The sequence below is a fragment of the Salvelinus sp. IW2-2015 genome, unplaced genomic scaffold, assembly GCF_002910315.2.
Source record: "Salvelinus sp. IW2-2015 unplaced genomic scaffold, ASM291031v2 Un_scaffold1623, whole genome shotgun sequence".
Lineage (NCBI taxonomy): Eukaryota > Metazoa > Chordata > Actinopteri > Salmoniformes > Salmonidae > Salvelinus > Salvelinus sp. IW2-2015.
This window is the reverse complement of record NW_019943041.1, coordinates 202,825-219,332: the sequence shown is the minus strand read 5'-3', so window position 1 is coordinate 219,332 and position 16,508 is coordinate 202,825. Positions and strand designations below refer to the sequence as shown.

Genomic DNA, 16,508 nt, shown 5'->3' with positions numbered 1-16,508 from the left:
TACATATCCTACATATCTKTCATGATATGGAMAGATATTGGCTTTAAAATKACTACATGTCAGGRCTTCTKGAAAATAAAGAAGAGATMAYTTGCAAAGTAAAGTGATAATAACGCTGACTACCACAGAGGGGCAGCATTGCAGCTTCTTAAATCACGGAAACTGTAACATTATTCTCACGCTTCACTKGAGAGCCCCATAGCATGATAACCTGATATGCTCCAGTATCAGTTTGGACTCCAGGCTAATAATACGAGCCCACCGTACCATAACATCTGTTGCTAATCACAACGTCCAAAAAAACAAACTTGAACATGATGTTAAATTGAGATTATGAGAGAGCCATTTGTTTAAATAAATTGAATTAGCTGGCGGCAACATGATAGGACAACTTTTCCAACTCCTGTCCAGGTTTTCCAACTCCTGTCCATTCCAACACAGAGACTGCTTTTCTGCACATAATCAACAAAATCAGCAATCTCCTTTGAACAAATCATTGTTAACATGACAGCAGATTAAAAAAATATATATATTTTAAACCTTTATTTAACTAAGCAAGTCAGTTAAGAACAAATTCTTATTTACAGCCTACCACGGCCAAACCCTAACCCGGACAACGCTGAGCCAATTGTGCGCCACACTATGGGACTCACAATCACGGCCGGTTGTGATACAGCCTGGAATCGAACCAGGGTTTGTAGTGATGCCTCTAGCACTGAGATGCAGTTCCTTAGACTGCTGAGCTACTCAGCTAATATGTTACAACATCTTAATTCATGCATATACATCAGAAAAGCTTAATGTGTTCTTGTACCACTTTGTGCTCCTGTCTGATGTGCGTTGCTGGGTGGTCTAACCTGATTGTAAATATAGAACACAGATCTGCTGCCTGTGTGTGTTGAGATGCTCCTTTTAGTCAAATATGAAGGACATGATCCCTGTCTGAAGGATATCTTGGGCAACATCTCCAAGCCCCCCAACTGACAGCCAGCACCTCACAGCTCTGAGAGCACTACAGCTGAAAGCTCTCACTCCATTGGAAAATGACAGGACAATATTAGGCCTTAATGTTTGTTCATGGTATTGGGAGAATACACACACTCTAAAATAAACATGTGTTTGTTTTTGTTTGTTCTCGAGGTCAGAGTGGTAGAAAAACAATGGCACAGGTGGCCTGGGGGAGGGGCAAGTGTCGGTATGCAGAGGCCTGGCTGTCCACATGGATAAGGCCTATAGGAGGGTCGGTGTGAGACAGTGTGACGGAGTGAGGAGCAGAGCTCAGCAGAGATGTGTCTCTTCTGAGAGCAGAGAGAGGGATCTGTTTCTGAGTAGGGTTGTGTGTGGCTGACCAAGGTTACTGAGCTACTGCAGAACAGAGCAGAGCAAATCGGGCTTCTTATATTTAGCCTTGCGACGTGCGCGCTACGGATTATGTCTTGGGCGTCTCGGGTTTCGCCTTCAGTACGTTTGTGGGTGTGGAGGGGGTCCGGTAACTGGTGGAAGGCCTCTCTTCAGGTGAGGAGGTGGTGGGTTACTGACATTTAACCCCCTCTCATTTTACGAACATCTCACAGGCAACCYCTCTCTCTCTCTCTCTCTCCCACCCTCTTGATTTCTTTACCTCTTTCTCACACCCTCACACAGGAAAAGGCTGTTTACGGTGACATAGTCGTTTCCCATTCTGGAAGGCTATTTGGAGGGTACAGATAGTAAGAAAAACAGTCGCAGAGGACATAGCAGTGTTAGACTACAGCTTCTAATCTGATACAAGTAGAGAACACTAACTGGGTTTTTGCAAACCATTGGAGGGACCTCATTTTAGTGCGGAGGCACATTGAGGTCGTAGTTCAAAAGGAGTCATGGATACACTGGCTTTAGAGGCGAAGGCAACTGGGCAAGAAAAGAAAAGTTCAGCCCCAAGACCAAGACCTAAACCACCCAAAAAGGCCAAAAGGATTGTTTACTTTGAGGTAGAAATCGTGGATGCCAAGACAAAGGAGAAGCTACTACTCTTGGACAAAGTGAGTGTGTGTGTGTGTGTGTGTGTGTGTGTGTGTGTGTGTGTGTGTGTGTGTGTGTGTGTGTGTGTGCGTGCATGCGCGCGAGCGCGTGTGTGGCTGGCTGTGTCACTGTGTCTCATCAGTCACTGTGCACGTTCAATATTGTATTTGATACTGTACACTGAGCAAAATTACATTTAAAAGTTTGAAATCATCAGTTGAGGTCTAATTACAGTYCTAGTAAAAKCMATRRTACTGTCTGAAGTCAGARGACACTTGTTWGCTTTAGCTCAAGAAGTTACAGAGTCATCCCTTTGACCGGACAGMCGGCTAATTTACAGTTCACAGACGCTATGGCTGATTCTACAGAGGTTGTGTTGCAGTTAGGAGGTGAAAATTCCCCCTGATCTTATAGGAATCTTCTGGGCGAGTTATGAGTTATGTGTCAGCTCAGTGTCCTGAAGCCAGTGGGTGTCTTGAAGCCAACAGCAAGCACCATGTGTTTAGTGGCTTTTATGAATGTGAACATTTGTGTTGCAATGATAATTAATTACAGTTGAAATGCTGCATCATAGTCTCACAATTTCTTCAAGATATTTATTATGAAAACAGATGTAGTTTTCTGTAACTGTAGGCTTCTATAATTTGCCTTGGCTGTCTTAGCAGTGGGAATACATATGTTCGTGTTATAACATATGTACAGTATGTGGTATGGTACTAATTTCACAACTTGAAAACAAATATCAAACTTTAGTCAATAAATCTATCTGGGATACATTTATTAGACCCATGGCAGTAACACTAACAGTATGTTGGCCTATGATTGATTGTCTTTCTGAACAGGTTGAGCCAACTTCTACTATTTTGGATATTAAGGCTTTGTTCCACAAATCAAGTGAGTATATGACAAAGTCCAGTTAAAATGTAGTCATTTATCGGACGCTCTTATCCAGATCAACTTTCAGTCAGTGATGTAACAACATGAAATGTAAAACATTTTTGTAACATGATCTACTCTACACCGGGGATGGGCAACTTCGAGGGGGGTGGGTGCCACAAAGAATCTGAACTCATCAAGAGGGGCCGTAGTTGCTCTTGACAGCGGAGAGAATATATTTCAGTTTTAGAGATCTATTTGTACAATTCTACACAATTTGCCATGGGGCGTAATGGAAATGTTGCAGTTTTAAAGCAAGTATTATACACATTTTTCCATGTGGCAGAGAGAAGATTTTGCAATTGAATAATTCATTTCATGCAATTCTACTCATTTTGTCATGGGGCAGAGAGGAAAATTGTTCCGAGGGCCTTCAAAAGGGGGGGACAGTTGTCCATCCCTGCTCTGCACTCTTAGAACAAAAGGTGCTTTCTAGAACCTAMAAGGGTTCTTCGGCCGTACCCATAGGAGAACCCTTTGAAGAACCCCGGTTAGTTCCAGGTAGAACTATTTTGGTTCCAAGTAGAACCGTTTCGGTTCCATGTAGAACCCTTTCCACAGAGGGTTCTACATGGATGAAACCCAAAAGGTTTCTCCTATGGGGACAGCCGAAGAACCCTTCTGGAATGCTTTTTTCTAAGAGTGTAGATATGTATGATCCATATACAATAATGTCATGATAATTATGAGGTTAGTCTCGCAATGCCATCTTTCCAAGTCTCGTTAATCATTCGGCTACTGGAAGGAAGCCTTGAAATGGAGGCTATTATAAGCTTAATKAACTTCTGTCTTCTTGTCAGATCCCCAGTGGTACCCAGCCAGACAGTCCTTACGCCTGGATCCTAGTAAGCCCCACACCTCCCATGCATRATGCCTCAACTACCTACACAGACTCAAATGAGTGCTAGAAATTGCTATACCAAAACCGTATAAAGGTCTTATCTTCTGTGAAATGGTCCACAATGTCATGGCTGACTACAGCATTGTGCTCTGTCTTGCTCCACAGAGGGTAAGTGTCTGAAGGATGAGGACGTCTTGCAGACACTTCCTGTTGGAACCACGGCCAGCTTCTACTTCTCTGACCTGGGTGCCCAGATCGCCTGGGGCACTGTAAGCACATGCAAACAMACACACACACACACACGTGTTAATGCACGCACGCACATATGCATGCCCACAAACACACACACTCAATCACCCACAAGTGCACACACACACGAATGCACTCATGCGCACAATCACACACAAACGCGCGCACACACCACACACACACATTATACTGCATATCTTGACATGTCTATACTGCATTTAAATATACACAGCCACACTCCCTCAATTAATCAACTATAGCCTTGCATATAAATATACACCCACACTGACAGATAGATTCACTGTCCTCTGGTTCGGTTTTCTATCACCTCCTAGCTCCTGTATCCTCTGTCCTAGGACACATAATCTCATGGCCCTATTTCCCCCACAGGTGTTTATCCACCTGACCTCCTTTTCACCCTCCATTGCCACAGCCTCCTCAACCATTCTCCACAACCAACCACATGCTKTAACCACGCTCCATATCCTCAATCCTCTCACCCCTCATCCACCTGTCTCTGAACCCCCAGTGGAATAGGGTGATGCCAGTGTTGGGGGGTAGCGGGGTCCAGTGTACTCCTTGCAGCCTGAGATCAACAGTAGCGATCAGTCACTCGTGCTGGGCCTGGACCCATGCCAGAGGTGTTGATTCAGAGATCTGTTTCATCACAAACTGACTGTCAGCTAAGCTGCCATATCTCTAGGGGAATGCTTGTGTTACATGCTCACTTGTTTTCTCTAATGCTCAATTACAAATCATCTACTTKCCCTCCTCCCTTGGCACTCCGGTAGATYTKAAATGATCGGATAGGTAAAAGCAATATAATAAAACTTCCATCCAGTCAATCAGAAYGCAATATGAAGCTRGTACAACCTACCGATCCAATCAGYACCTACATGTCTCACCTTTATGTCTTCCCCCCTTCTCAGGTCTTCCTATCAGAGTGTTACGGACCACTGCTCATCTACTTGATGTTCTACTTCCGCCTGCCTTTCATCTATGCCCCAAAGTATGACTTTAGCAGCAGCAAGCACTGGGTTGTACAGTGAGTGTCAAATTACTGCATTTTCAAGGATCTATTCTATCTCTGTCACTGTACCTCACACTCTCCAAGTGATGATTACAGTGACATAATTAGGTCTGGTTGACCGGTGATGGTGTTGACAGTGAAGATAATGTGTGTGCTGCATCAGAGAAGCATGACAGCCATCTCGGACTGTCATAGAGACCAGTGAGTGAATGATGTAGTAATCAAAGCYAAATATGTGATGATAATAAGACGTAATCTATACTATGATCACTTTTCCCCTCCYGCTGCAGTTTGGCCTGCATGTGTCACTCCTTCCACTATGTGAAGAGAATCCTTGAGACGCTGTTCATCCACCGAATCTCCCATGGTACCATGCCACTGAGAAACATCTTCAAGGTGAGRAGATTGAATAAGGGAATCTCCAATCTGATTCTAAAGAGGATCTGTGATCCAGTTTGATCCAATGATATCTKATAATAGCAGTATTTTWTTCCCTTTTATTTAATGGTTTACTTTCATGTGACATMGTTTTTAAACTTATTCTCAGGGGTAAACAGATTTTCTAATTAATGTGTTATTATTCTGATGACTTGTACAAAAACTGGTCTTGCTTCTTTTCCAGAACTGCAGTTATTACTGGTGTTTCGCAGCATGGATGGCCTACTACATCAACCACCCCCTCTATACACCGCCCTGTAAGTCCTGTCTACCCTGAGGTGATGTCACTCACATCTAACCCATCTAATGCACACTCATCTCTACTCTGTCTGCTGGTTGCCAGGATGTTACAGAATACAGATAGTCATCTCTACTATGTCTGCTGGTTGCCAGAATGTTACAGAATGCAGATGGTCATCTCTACTCTGTCTGCTGGTTGCCAGGATGTTACAGAATACAGATGGTCATCTCTAATCTGTCTGCTGGTTGCCAGGATGTTACAAAATACAGATGGTCATCTCTACTCTGTCTGCTGGTTGCCAGGATGTTACAGAATGCAGATGGATCTTTCCATAATCCCTAATGACTTTCAATGTCCTTTCCCATGATACATCACACCTACTTGTGTGTTTACAGACTATGGGCAACAGCAAGTGAAGACAGCACTCATTATATTCTTAGTAAGTATGCTTTAGTTAGTGTAATGAAGAATATATTTCGTTTAATACCTAATGTTGTAATATAATAATTGAGTTGTTTCTTTGTAGTGGAGTTGAGGCTACACAGTAGGCCCATTAGGCACAAATAATAGTCTCACCACCTGACACGTTCAGTCTGGGGACGAGGTTACACAATAATAACGTCATTAACATCAGTGCAATTTAGATCGCAATTCCCAGCAGAGTAACAATAATATCTTAATGGCGTTACTAGAGTTATCACATTGTTATTAGGTAAGTATAAGAGCAACTTAATGTAAAGTTTCACCAGGAAATGTCACCAGGTTTTCTTTTGTTTTTGGTTAGAGTTGTGGCATATTGAGCCCTTTGTCATGTTATTACGTTTTCCTCATCCTCACAAGTTCTGTCAGGTCGGCAACTTCTCCATCAACATCACTCTACGCAACCTCAAATGTCCAGGTGAGCTCCTATAGGCTCTTGCTTATCTTATTCATGCAGTGCAGTCCATTATCAGATATGTACTTTGAAAGTTAGCACACAASGTTCCTAGGTTCCTTCCWTTCTAGGGAGTTTTTCCTAGCCACTGTGCTTCTGCATTGCTTGCTCTTTGGGGTTTTAGGCTAGGTATTTGTATACTTTGTGACAACTGATGATGTGAAAAGAGCTTTAATAAATACATTTGATTGACTGATTAATTGACGAGCACTGCTTTACAGGAGCCCCCATGTTACCCTCTTTTTCTCCATTCTTTCTCATATTATCCCAGGTTCGAAGGTCAAGAAGATCCCACACCCAACTAAGAATCCATTCACCTGGATCTTCGCGTTGGTGTCTTGTCCCAACTATACATACGAGGTGAGGCTTTCTAGTAAAGAATGGTGAGTTGATTGAAATATTTGTATTTGCACGTTTTAGACTGGAAACCCTTTGAAATTCAGTGTTTCACTTCCCCTCCTGGGGTTTGGAGATATAGTGATGCTGCCACCTTCTGGCCAATACGTATCAAGAGATGTAACAGTACTACAGTGATGAGTTGGTGTGTACTGCACACAGGTGGCTGGTGCCACCTTAATTGGGGAGGACATGCTCATAGTAATGGCTGGAACGGAATAAATGGAACGTATCAAACAGATCAACACATGGTTTCCTTGTGTTTGATACCATTCAATTTAGTCCATTCCAGCCATTATTGTAATCCGTCCTCCTCTCACCAGCCTCCYGTGGTACTACATGTATAATATGTAGGAGTGTGTAACAGTGTRTCTGGTCCTCTGCAGCTGGGGTCGTGGATGGGCTTCACAGTGATGACCCAGTGCTTGCCRGTGGCTTTCTTCACYATCGTGGGCTTTGTCCTGATGACGGTGTGGGCCAGGGGAAARCACCGAAACTACCGCAAGGAGTTCCGTGACTACCCCACCCTGCGCTCCCCTATACTGCCCTTCATCCTTTAGTCAGAGAGGGGCTGGTCCCACACATAACTTCACCCCTTTCAGCCCCACTGCAGTATACAGCTGKTGCTTCTGACTGGGTAGGTTGGAAGGAGTCGTTGGAATAGTTCAACTACACTGTGACTGGTTTTGGGGAGTTGAAAACCCCTTTTGATGACTTAAATGCAGATGAGTCTTAATCTGATGTAATGTGTACTACCGGTATCTACTGTACATGTCAATGTGTGGAGGCACAAATKAATGGAAAAAAATACACGTGTTTTACTAAAGTGGTGACTTAACTGTCGACTAAACTGTWCTGTTTGGTTTTGTATTATTTGTTGCATGTTATAGCTTGTCGTTTGAGTCAAGATTGAACGTGTCATTGTTTCAAGTMAATTTWATCTAACAGCATTCACACTGTGTGATGGTTGGGTTTCAGCCATTAACACTAACCCATTGACATATTCGTCTTACCGCTTATTATATACAAAGAGATAATAAATATCACACTACAAGAGAGTGGAAAAGACAATAACTTTATTTYCCCCACTGGAAACAGGGCCAACATAGCAATTAACAGTGTGACATCAAACACGTAACAGATGGAAATATGGAATGTGACGTTGTTTCAAAAGCAGAAGCCACAAGGCAAAATTAAGACACCTCATTGTAATCCTCTCAGATAACAACAATGTTGAATTTGATCAAGATGTCTAACATGTCATGTGAATTGTAGTTGCTTGTTGAGGTTTGTAAACAAAGAAAACGTATTAGTGCTACAATGACACTTCCTAAAGTTATGAAGTTAATTTTTGGGTTGGTTAATTTTCCCTTTAAAAAAAGAACAGAATTCATTTGTTTCTCTCCTCAAGCTGAAGCAGGCAGAAACATTGGTCACATCTGGTCTGCCAGCCCATTTCAACTAGAATTGCTTCATACGGTTTTCATTTTGTAGATGAAATCTAGTTCATCCACAGTAGATTAAATTAGATTAATCTAAAATGTTTAGAAATGACGTGAACATAAATGAAGGGAAGAGGAATCAGAGGCAACCATACAAATGACATATTATGTTGCCTTAGTTTAGCAGGTACTACATATTGCATATTCAAAATGTTTAGTGAAACAGATAACAACAGGAATAAAACCTAGGTCAGTACTGGTGAAGCCATGAGAACACCTGGAGACTAAGCTCTCATTTCTTTGCTGGTATAATGAGAGATTGACAACATCACTGACCTTGATGAATCAACAAATTCATATTGTACATTCTCAAATTAAATCAGTTCACATTGTCATCATAAAAGAAAAACAAAGTTGAGTTTCTAGATAAATGCGAGGGTACATATGACGTCTTTAAAAAAAATACTGTCTGAGTAAACAAGAAGAAATCAAGAACCATATTTGCTGGAACAGATATTCCAAGTTACATGTTATTTTTTTGTGAACTGATCAGGGAGCACAGAAACCAGTTTTTAAAGTAGGCTCCAGGGTAGCCAAGGTTAGAGTGAGGAATCCAGAGAAAGTCTTTCTCACTGGCTGCCACTCCTACCCGCCCTTACAGAACAGCAGCCCTCCCCTTACAGAACAGGCAGACCTCCCCTTACAGAACAGGCAGACCTCCCCTTACAGAACAGGCAGACCTCCACTTGGCTTCTATAGCGTCCTTAGGCAGGATCCTAACATTCCTGTATGAGTTTAGAGAGGGATCCTATAAAAGCAATACCACCAGAATGGGTCAGGTGACAGCAGTACCACACAGAGGTGGAATGGAAGCCCACGTACACATGTTGATAATCACTGTCAAGGCCCAAGTCACGACCACAGTGTCCTTTTCCCCAMACCTCCTTGAAYGGTTACAGAAGGTTCTAGAGATCCAGTGAACACAGTATGTGTGTATACTGTATGACTACATCTGCTCCTCAGAGGAGTGTGTTGTTCTGTTCCCCCCAACCGTGGTCAGAGATCATCCTCCTCATCCAGGAAGTGGGTCCTCTGCAGCATCTTCACGTGGCGCTCGTAGATCTTTAGGGCGGGCCCAAGTCTGATGGACAGGCCAGTTAACACGTCACTGCGCTGCATCAGGAGCAAGGACTTTCCATCAATTTCCTGTTGCGGGCGGAGAACAGATGGAGTGATTGAACTAACATCTAAATGTGGATTGGGGTGTGAACTAGTTACATGAAAGCAAATGCCTCCTAGTCTAGGGGGTACAGGATCTGTTGCTTTGGTTTATGGATGAGCACTTTCATATATTTTAATGAAAGTAATGCACATGTCATGTATATATTTCATGTATGCTTTCATATCATTTAACTTATTATTTGCACAAGCCATTTACCCAGGTCAAGAAACAACCACCAGCCCAAGGATACTCAAATACATTTTACAAGATGGACACTTTTAGAAATCAACAGGAGGTCGGGGGCCGCGGGTCTGTGTGGAAATCCCGCAGGCTGCCATTAAAGTGTCACTGCACTAGCCCATAGGAACTTCACGTCAAACAGAAGAATTGGATAGGTGGCACTGTAATGTAATAAGGTCAAATCTTCACCTTGCCTACTGATAGGCTACATGGACTGTTCACCATATTGATTATAATATACCCAACACTTTCACATCTCCAGGARTGCCTGGGGGCTGTCTCTGGCTAGGTAGAGGCYGTCTCTGGACAGGGACTCTGCCTGAGCGGTTTTCTGAGTGTACAGATACCCCCCATGTGGCAGTTTGAGGGACTGCACTGACCTGTGTTCTGAAAGCTACAGCCTGCTCTGGAAAGCCTGCAGCAGAGATGTAGGTGGCCACGTCCGCCACGCTCCACAGCAATAAGTTCTGCCTCAGCGTCTCCTTCTTCACAGAGCTGTGGGGTAGAGGATGGGGGAGATGGCGTGAGACACTGCAGACAAAATATAAGAAATGTGTCCTTTTGTTGACGCTGTTTCGTTTGACGGTGCTATTTGAGGCTGTTTGTGTCCCTTGGAGATATGGATGCACATTGATTATGTCTGTATGATGTCTACATTGAAGTGAGTTAACGGCGGAGGAGAGGAGGAAAAGGTAGACTTAAGGCGTGGTGGTTGAGGGATAAGGGATAGGTATATGGGGCGGCAGGTAGCCTAGTGGTTAAGAGCATTTGGGCCAGTAACCGAAAGGTTGCTAGATCGAATCACCGAGCTGACAAGGTCAAAATCTGTCGTTCTGTCCCTGAACAAGGCATTTAACCCACTGTTCCTAGGCCGTCATTGTAAATAAGAATTTGTTCTTAACTGACTTGCCTAGTTAAACAAAGGTTAAATTGAAAAAAAATTATGTAGTTGGGTGGGGGGTGTATTTTGGGGTGGGAGGGTTAACAACAGTGTAACTAACATGTAATAAGGAACTTAGTGCACCAAAGCTCTATCAAGGATGCAGTGAGTGTCCCCTGGGTACAAGCTGGTGTCAAATACATTAAGAGACTCACATTTCTCTGTTTTTCACATCGTTCTTGACATCGTCTTGAGCCATCACGTAAGAGGCAAYGTCCATCCCCTTCTTGTATTTAACACCTGTAATAGATACAGTGGCCGGTAAACACAGTGTCTCTGATATCCTAAACATCCTCACTGGGAACACGATGCAAATAGAAAATTGAGAAACTAATATGAGAGACGGACATAGAATAGAGGAGAAAACCCACAGTCGTCAGAGGGAAAAGCCAACGTCTTGGGCTGTCTGTCAGAACCCTTCATGGTCTCATCCACACAGTCAGGAACCAGTTGGTCTGAAGTGAGGCCTCTCTCCTCCATCCTCACCCCATCCTCTCTCTTCACCAAGCTCTTCTGAACCCATGGACAGGTCCCCGGTGGCTGTACTATCGTCTTTAAAGCCCCTGAAGGAGAGAAAGAGAAGGGGGGGAGGGGAGAGAAATAGGGGGCGAGAGAAAGAGGAGAGAAAGAGAAAGAGGGGGAGAGAGAAAGAAAGAAAGAAAGAGAGGAGCGGGGGAGAGGGGGGAGAGAGAGAGCGAGAGCGAGAGATGCCCAGTCATACATGGGCATAAACACACACATCAGCTTGAAACTGTCTCCTGGCATTGGATGCTTACTCACTCACTATACTGTAACTCATTGCTAGTCAATACAATGCAAACCTACTCCTAAAACATGGTCTCTACCCACCATTAAGATACTACRGCAAGCACAATTATATGTTAGTGTTTTCTCCAAAACATGTGTAACATGATAGATTATGTCTGTCCCTCACTGGGCTTGAACCAGCAATCTTCTGTTCCCAACACCACAATGCACTCACAAAGCTGTTACCCATTGCTCCACAGACACCATGGCCAGTGCAGAGCAAGGGAAACAACTAGGCTACTTCTAGGTCTCAGAGCGGGTGATGTCACCACTGGGCTGTACAGCTAACTAGCTAGCCATTCCACATCGGCTACACTTATACACACAGCATACTAACCAGTTCCTGTGTTTCTCTGCATCCCTGAGGGTCCATGGTCAGCAAGGCAGAAGGCAGAGTCACACACACAGTCATTCTGCCTGAGGGCCAGGGGACTAGAGGGGGATAGAGGGCTGGACCTCTTACTGGTCTTGCAGGTAGAGGGGCGGTCAGACACAGGGCTGTGGCCAGGGCGAGAGCTGCTGGGGGAGCAGGGGGCAGAGTAGGGGTGGGCAGCACCAGAACCCCCCTGCACAGCATCCTCACCCCCAGGAGAGGGAGAGGAGCCCTCATGGCCATCTTCATCAGCCCCCTCCTGTTCTTCCTCCTCTTCCATGGTGCTGTCTGTCTCCATTGACACTGGCACCTCATTCTGGAACACAGCCATTGCAACATAAGAATTTGAAAAGATTCCCCATCTGTTGAGCTTTTTTKTGTGTGTGAAAACATTCTAAATCATACTCCCCCAAAATGATCCACACCACTTTATAATGTGAAAAAGAAAGATCAGTTGGTTACTACATCAGTGACATTAGTCAGGTGCCTAATGTACTAATAACATGCTTGAGAGTAACAGAAGGACAATTGATATTCTCAATACCCACAGAGAATATTAATTCAGATCATTTTTCATAAATKAACAATACAGTGGGAGTGTCAATCTGATTGACAGCACAATAGCTATAGGCTAGTCTACATCCTTAAGTATTGACCCGTTTAGATCAACTAGGACAACAACAGCTCTGCTGGTAGTGAGAAGTACAGCAGAAGAAGCAACAGAGCCTACTCAGGCAAGGGAGGGGGAAGGGACAGCAGGCTACTGGAGGGGGAGGGAACTATTGGGGAGAGAGTGCCCCCCCTTTGTACTGTAATTAATGATTGAATAGAAGTGTATAATGGCATTCTTTACTTAAATAAACATTATTCAAATAATTTCATTTAAACTGAATATCATGTAAACTGAGCCATGATACCTACACATTTTCTTCTTTTCGCTAGAGCTAGAGCAGCAGTCAGACAAACATTCATTGGCCGATTTTGAACACAACTAGGAGAAACTCACGAGCGTGCCATAAACTGTAATCAGCGGGTTGAAAATGTGTTTCAGCGCACATAGTGTGCATTAGCGCGAGTCGACTCCTGATTATAGGAGACATGACATAAAACCACGCACATACAGATGTCGCAATAACCAGTCTTCATATGACCGCTGTCGACAATAATTGCCATTGGAGGCCTTGTCCCCGTTGAGCACACAGGATGTTCACTCTGTTCGGAACTACAGCTGCGCTATTCGCCCACATTGTGTTCGGTATTCCAACCACAATTATTCATTCCAATATAGCTTAATATGGGCCACATATAAGTTTATAAGTGTTATTCACATATGCACACGGTTTATTGCACTCGCTTTGTCGTCGATGACTGTATATAAACGCAGAAATTATCTTCTTCAGCCTGTGTGCGGTCTAAAGCTACAACTAGCGGAGGCGCGAGTACGAGCGCTCAACTCAGCAGAGCCCGCCCCGCACATCAGAGGCGCTTGAGTCAGACATTAAAGTTATTTTATTGAAGAATAGGCCTAGCTACCATACAAATATTTTGACGGTTAATCATGAGATCCATTATTGGGATATGCAGAATATGCTCTTTGGATCTGTCAAAGATAGTTTTAATGAGATATATTGGCACAAAGGATAATACTTGACGCAATCTGCTACTTTTTCTTGTGGATAAAGAATACGCTACAAGAACAGAGCGTGGACAACGTCACCCTTTTCTCCCATTTTAATACAAAAGTGCGCATTGGAGGAGTCGCACGAAAGACTTCCCACTTCAGTCAGATAGAGCGCTCCCGAATCTAGTCGGATGTGACCAATTTTTAACCACGAAGCTCCCTCTATAGCAGCAATACCTTCAGTGGGGCTACTTTGACTTTGGGTCATTTTTTCCTGCGACAGACGCTCGTGAAACCCATTAAATAACGTGATTTCATATCTAGCGGCGTGTTACTTATGAATACATCGACCGTCACCCCCTTAGTGAAATAACCCGAGCACACTGTCCCCCATTCGGTCACGCACATCCGAGGTATGACTTTAGCTTCGGCCCCCCTTCACTGAAAAGCTGAGTTTGGGCTTGAAAAGAGCCTTCGGCTTTAGGCTGTGGTTGTTGCCAATTCTGGCAATCGAGCAAGTTTTTTTGTCGATTAAAGCTGTAGAGCAAACAGCCCGGACAAACTCACAACCTCTTTTTTGTATTATTGCAAGCGCAGCTTCCATTGTTATTGGTAGGCTATTTTTCCACCTCGGTCGCGCGAGGTAGCTACAGCCGCTCCCCGTCTGCGGCAGTTTGTTTCGGTGCACTTGCATTCATCACGCCACCCCTCCCTGAATAGAGAATCCCGCTCTACAACACCATTTCCCCAGTTACACCATATGCCTGCCTACTCATTATAATAGTGAGGACGTGGGTCTGTTATCTTCTCTGGGGAAGATGGACGGTGTGTCACGGCACGGGGTCACTGAAACAGGCTGCCTTGCGTTACCTCCAAATGCTCCGTCTCATCCTGGTCAATGGGACCGAGYGCGCTGTCCCCGTTGCTCAAATCGGAGTGGTTAGCTTCTTCCACGGCAGTTCTTTTGGTCGTGTGATCATCCTTTTTCCTGCTTCTTCTGACTACTTTGGCTGCATTTCGATAGGAAATCGAGCCCTTGTAGTTAACTTTCAAGACTGTTTGCTCTTGGATCAGTTTCTCGAGTTCCTCGCTGGTTTGTTCTGGCGCTGATCCATGTCGTCTCCGGACCATTCGACAAATTCTTTCAAGGTCTGGTCTGGCTTTTCGCGACCGCAGTGAGTCAATAGTGTCCAAAATCCAATCGCGGTACATGGGTTCAGACATTCTCCTGGTTGGGGTCGTTCGTTCGTTTTTGCCTCGGTGCGTCAACCTTGTTGCGATCCGCGGCCCGAGTCCGGCTTTAGAGAAAAAAATTGAAACCTCGCTGTACGCTTGCGTTGTTGTGCGCTTTTAAGGTGACCCACTGGAGATAGAATCAAGCTCTACAGGAGAAATTTAAGGTGGTATTTCGAAGTTAGTCCTAACGAGGCGCCCAAGTGTTCATTTATCATCACTTTAAAAACAAAACATTTAATACTTATAATACATTTGAGTAAAAAAATATATACGCTTCATATAATATACAATGGGTGAGTCTGGAAAAATAAACCCACTTTTCCCCCAGGATGTGATATTGTATGTGATAGCACTGTAGGCCTACACGATGCAGATGGATGAGGACCTGCTGTTATTACCATGGCGGTAGCTGGCTCCAGTCCAGACACATAGCCAGGAGCCATCTTATCAGTGAAGCTATTCTCCTTCATCCTCATCCCATCTGACATTTTCTGGATAGATGGCCAGAGGCTGAACACTCATCTGGAAGGCCCCTGAGAAAGACAGATTGACATACATTATTTGTATAGGTGTAGGCACACACACGTTGAAATCAGCTCCTTGCATTATTTGTTCATCATGGCATCCCCTCCACCAAGATGTTCCTACAAACAACCAGATGTACTGTACAAACAGCAATACATTTTCTGCCAACATACACACACATTGTTAGCAAAACAGTCTGTATAATCTACAAAATGTACTCGTACAACTTTAATTTTAACAAGTAAAACTTTATTGGAATGATACATGTTGCAAAATATTACTTTATTATTATTTTTTAAACATACTCGTTGTGTCCTAAGGGTATCCGTCAAGTTCTCCAGAAGGTAAGATAAGACTGTCAAAGGCAGATATACAGTATTGTTTCCCGGGGGGGTACAATAGACTACACCATCACCGTACCCAAATCGGGAAGGAAAAAGATTCAAATGTTTGTTGAAAATACACTTAGAAAATATGAAAATTAAAGCAACGTTTTCTCCATGATGTAAAAAATGGAGACGTTCAATATGAAGAGTATGTAAAACTAGAATGCTAACAAAGGCAAATCAAACAGAGTGAAAAGATGAACACAGAAAAGCTGATGATGGGGTTATAATGATGCCGGGGGAGTGGGAGGCGGTCAGTAGAAACAGGAACAAACATTTCATAGACATGAGGTCATGGGTCAGGAAAGCCAAATAACATTTTTAAAAGCTGTCACATCAGTGGTTCATGGAGCTTGTCCCACCACTCTAATCACTGAGTGACTTTTCCAGCACAAAACCTTAAATGTTTGCAGGACCAAATGGTAAAAATCTTTCTGAACAATGGACCAACTTTCTAGTCACAATTTAGGCTTACATTATCACATTTCTTTAAAAAAAAACATTTTAAATATAGACATGATTCGAGAAGTGAGGCGTGCTTCAAAGGGTCCTAGCAAGGCAGTGGAAGGTGACTGAATACCTGTAGCTGGCACTGACCCTCCCTTACTACTAATGATGCTTAGAAAGACCAGAGGGATGCAAAACAATGA

At 43.7% G+C, this 16,508-nt stretch overlaps 2 protein-coding genes across 4 annotated transcripts; one reads left to right on the top strand and one right to left on the bottom strand.

The window, feature by feature from the left end:
- Nucleotides 1–1,561: 1,561 nt before the first annotated feature.
- Nucleotides 1,562–7,920, top strand: LOC112071494 (very-long-chain enoyl-CoA reductase). 3 transcript variants are annotated; one of them, XM_024138944.2, is made up of 11 exons: nt 1,562–2,021; nt 2,844–2,895; nt 3,738–3,782; nt 3,944–4,047; nt 4,957–5,036; nt 5,348–5,453; nt 5,680–5,752; nt 6,132–6,175; nt 6,577–6,634; nt 6,942–7,030; nt 7,453–7,920. In XM_024138944.2, the coding sequence occupies exons 1-11, from the start codon at nt 1,860–1,862 to the stop codon at nt 7,624–7,626; spliced, it is 987 nt and encodes a 328-aa protein (XP_023994712.1). In that variant the 5' UTR covers nt 1,562–1,859; the 3' UTR covers nt 7,627–7,920. The 3 variants fall into 3 exon arrangements, with proteins under 3 accessions (XP_023994712.1, XP_023994711.1, XP_023994713.1); XM_024138943.2 differs by having other exon boundaries at nt 4,957–5,072; XM_024138945.2 differs by having other exon boundaries at nt 4,957–5,072; nt 6,942–7,053.
- A 1,556-nt stretch (nt 7,921–9,476) lies between these two features.
- On the bottom strand, nt 9,477–15,052 carry LOC112071493 (sterile alpha motif domain-containing protein 1). Its single transcript, XM_024138942.2, has 6 exons — nt 14,582–15,052; nt 12,055–12,406; nt 11,282–11,473; nt 11,066–11,150; nt 10,351–10,465; nt 9,477–9,714 (listed from the first exon to the last, which is right to left on the bottom strand). Exons 1-6 carry the CDS (start codon nt 14,933–14,935, stop codon nt 9,565–9,567), a joined length of 1,248 nt encoding a protein of 415 aa, XP_023994710.1. The 5' UTR covers nt 14,936–15,052; the 3' UTR covers nt 9,477–9,564.
- Between the last annotated feature and the right edge of the window lie 1,456 nt (nt 15,053–16,508).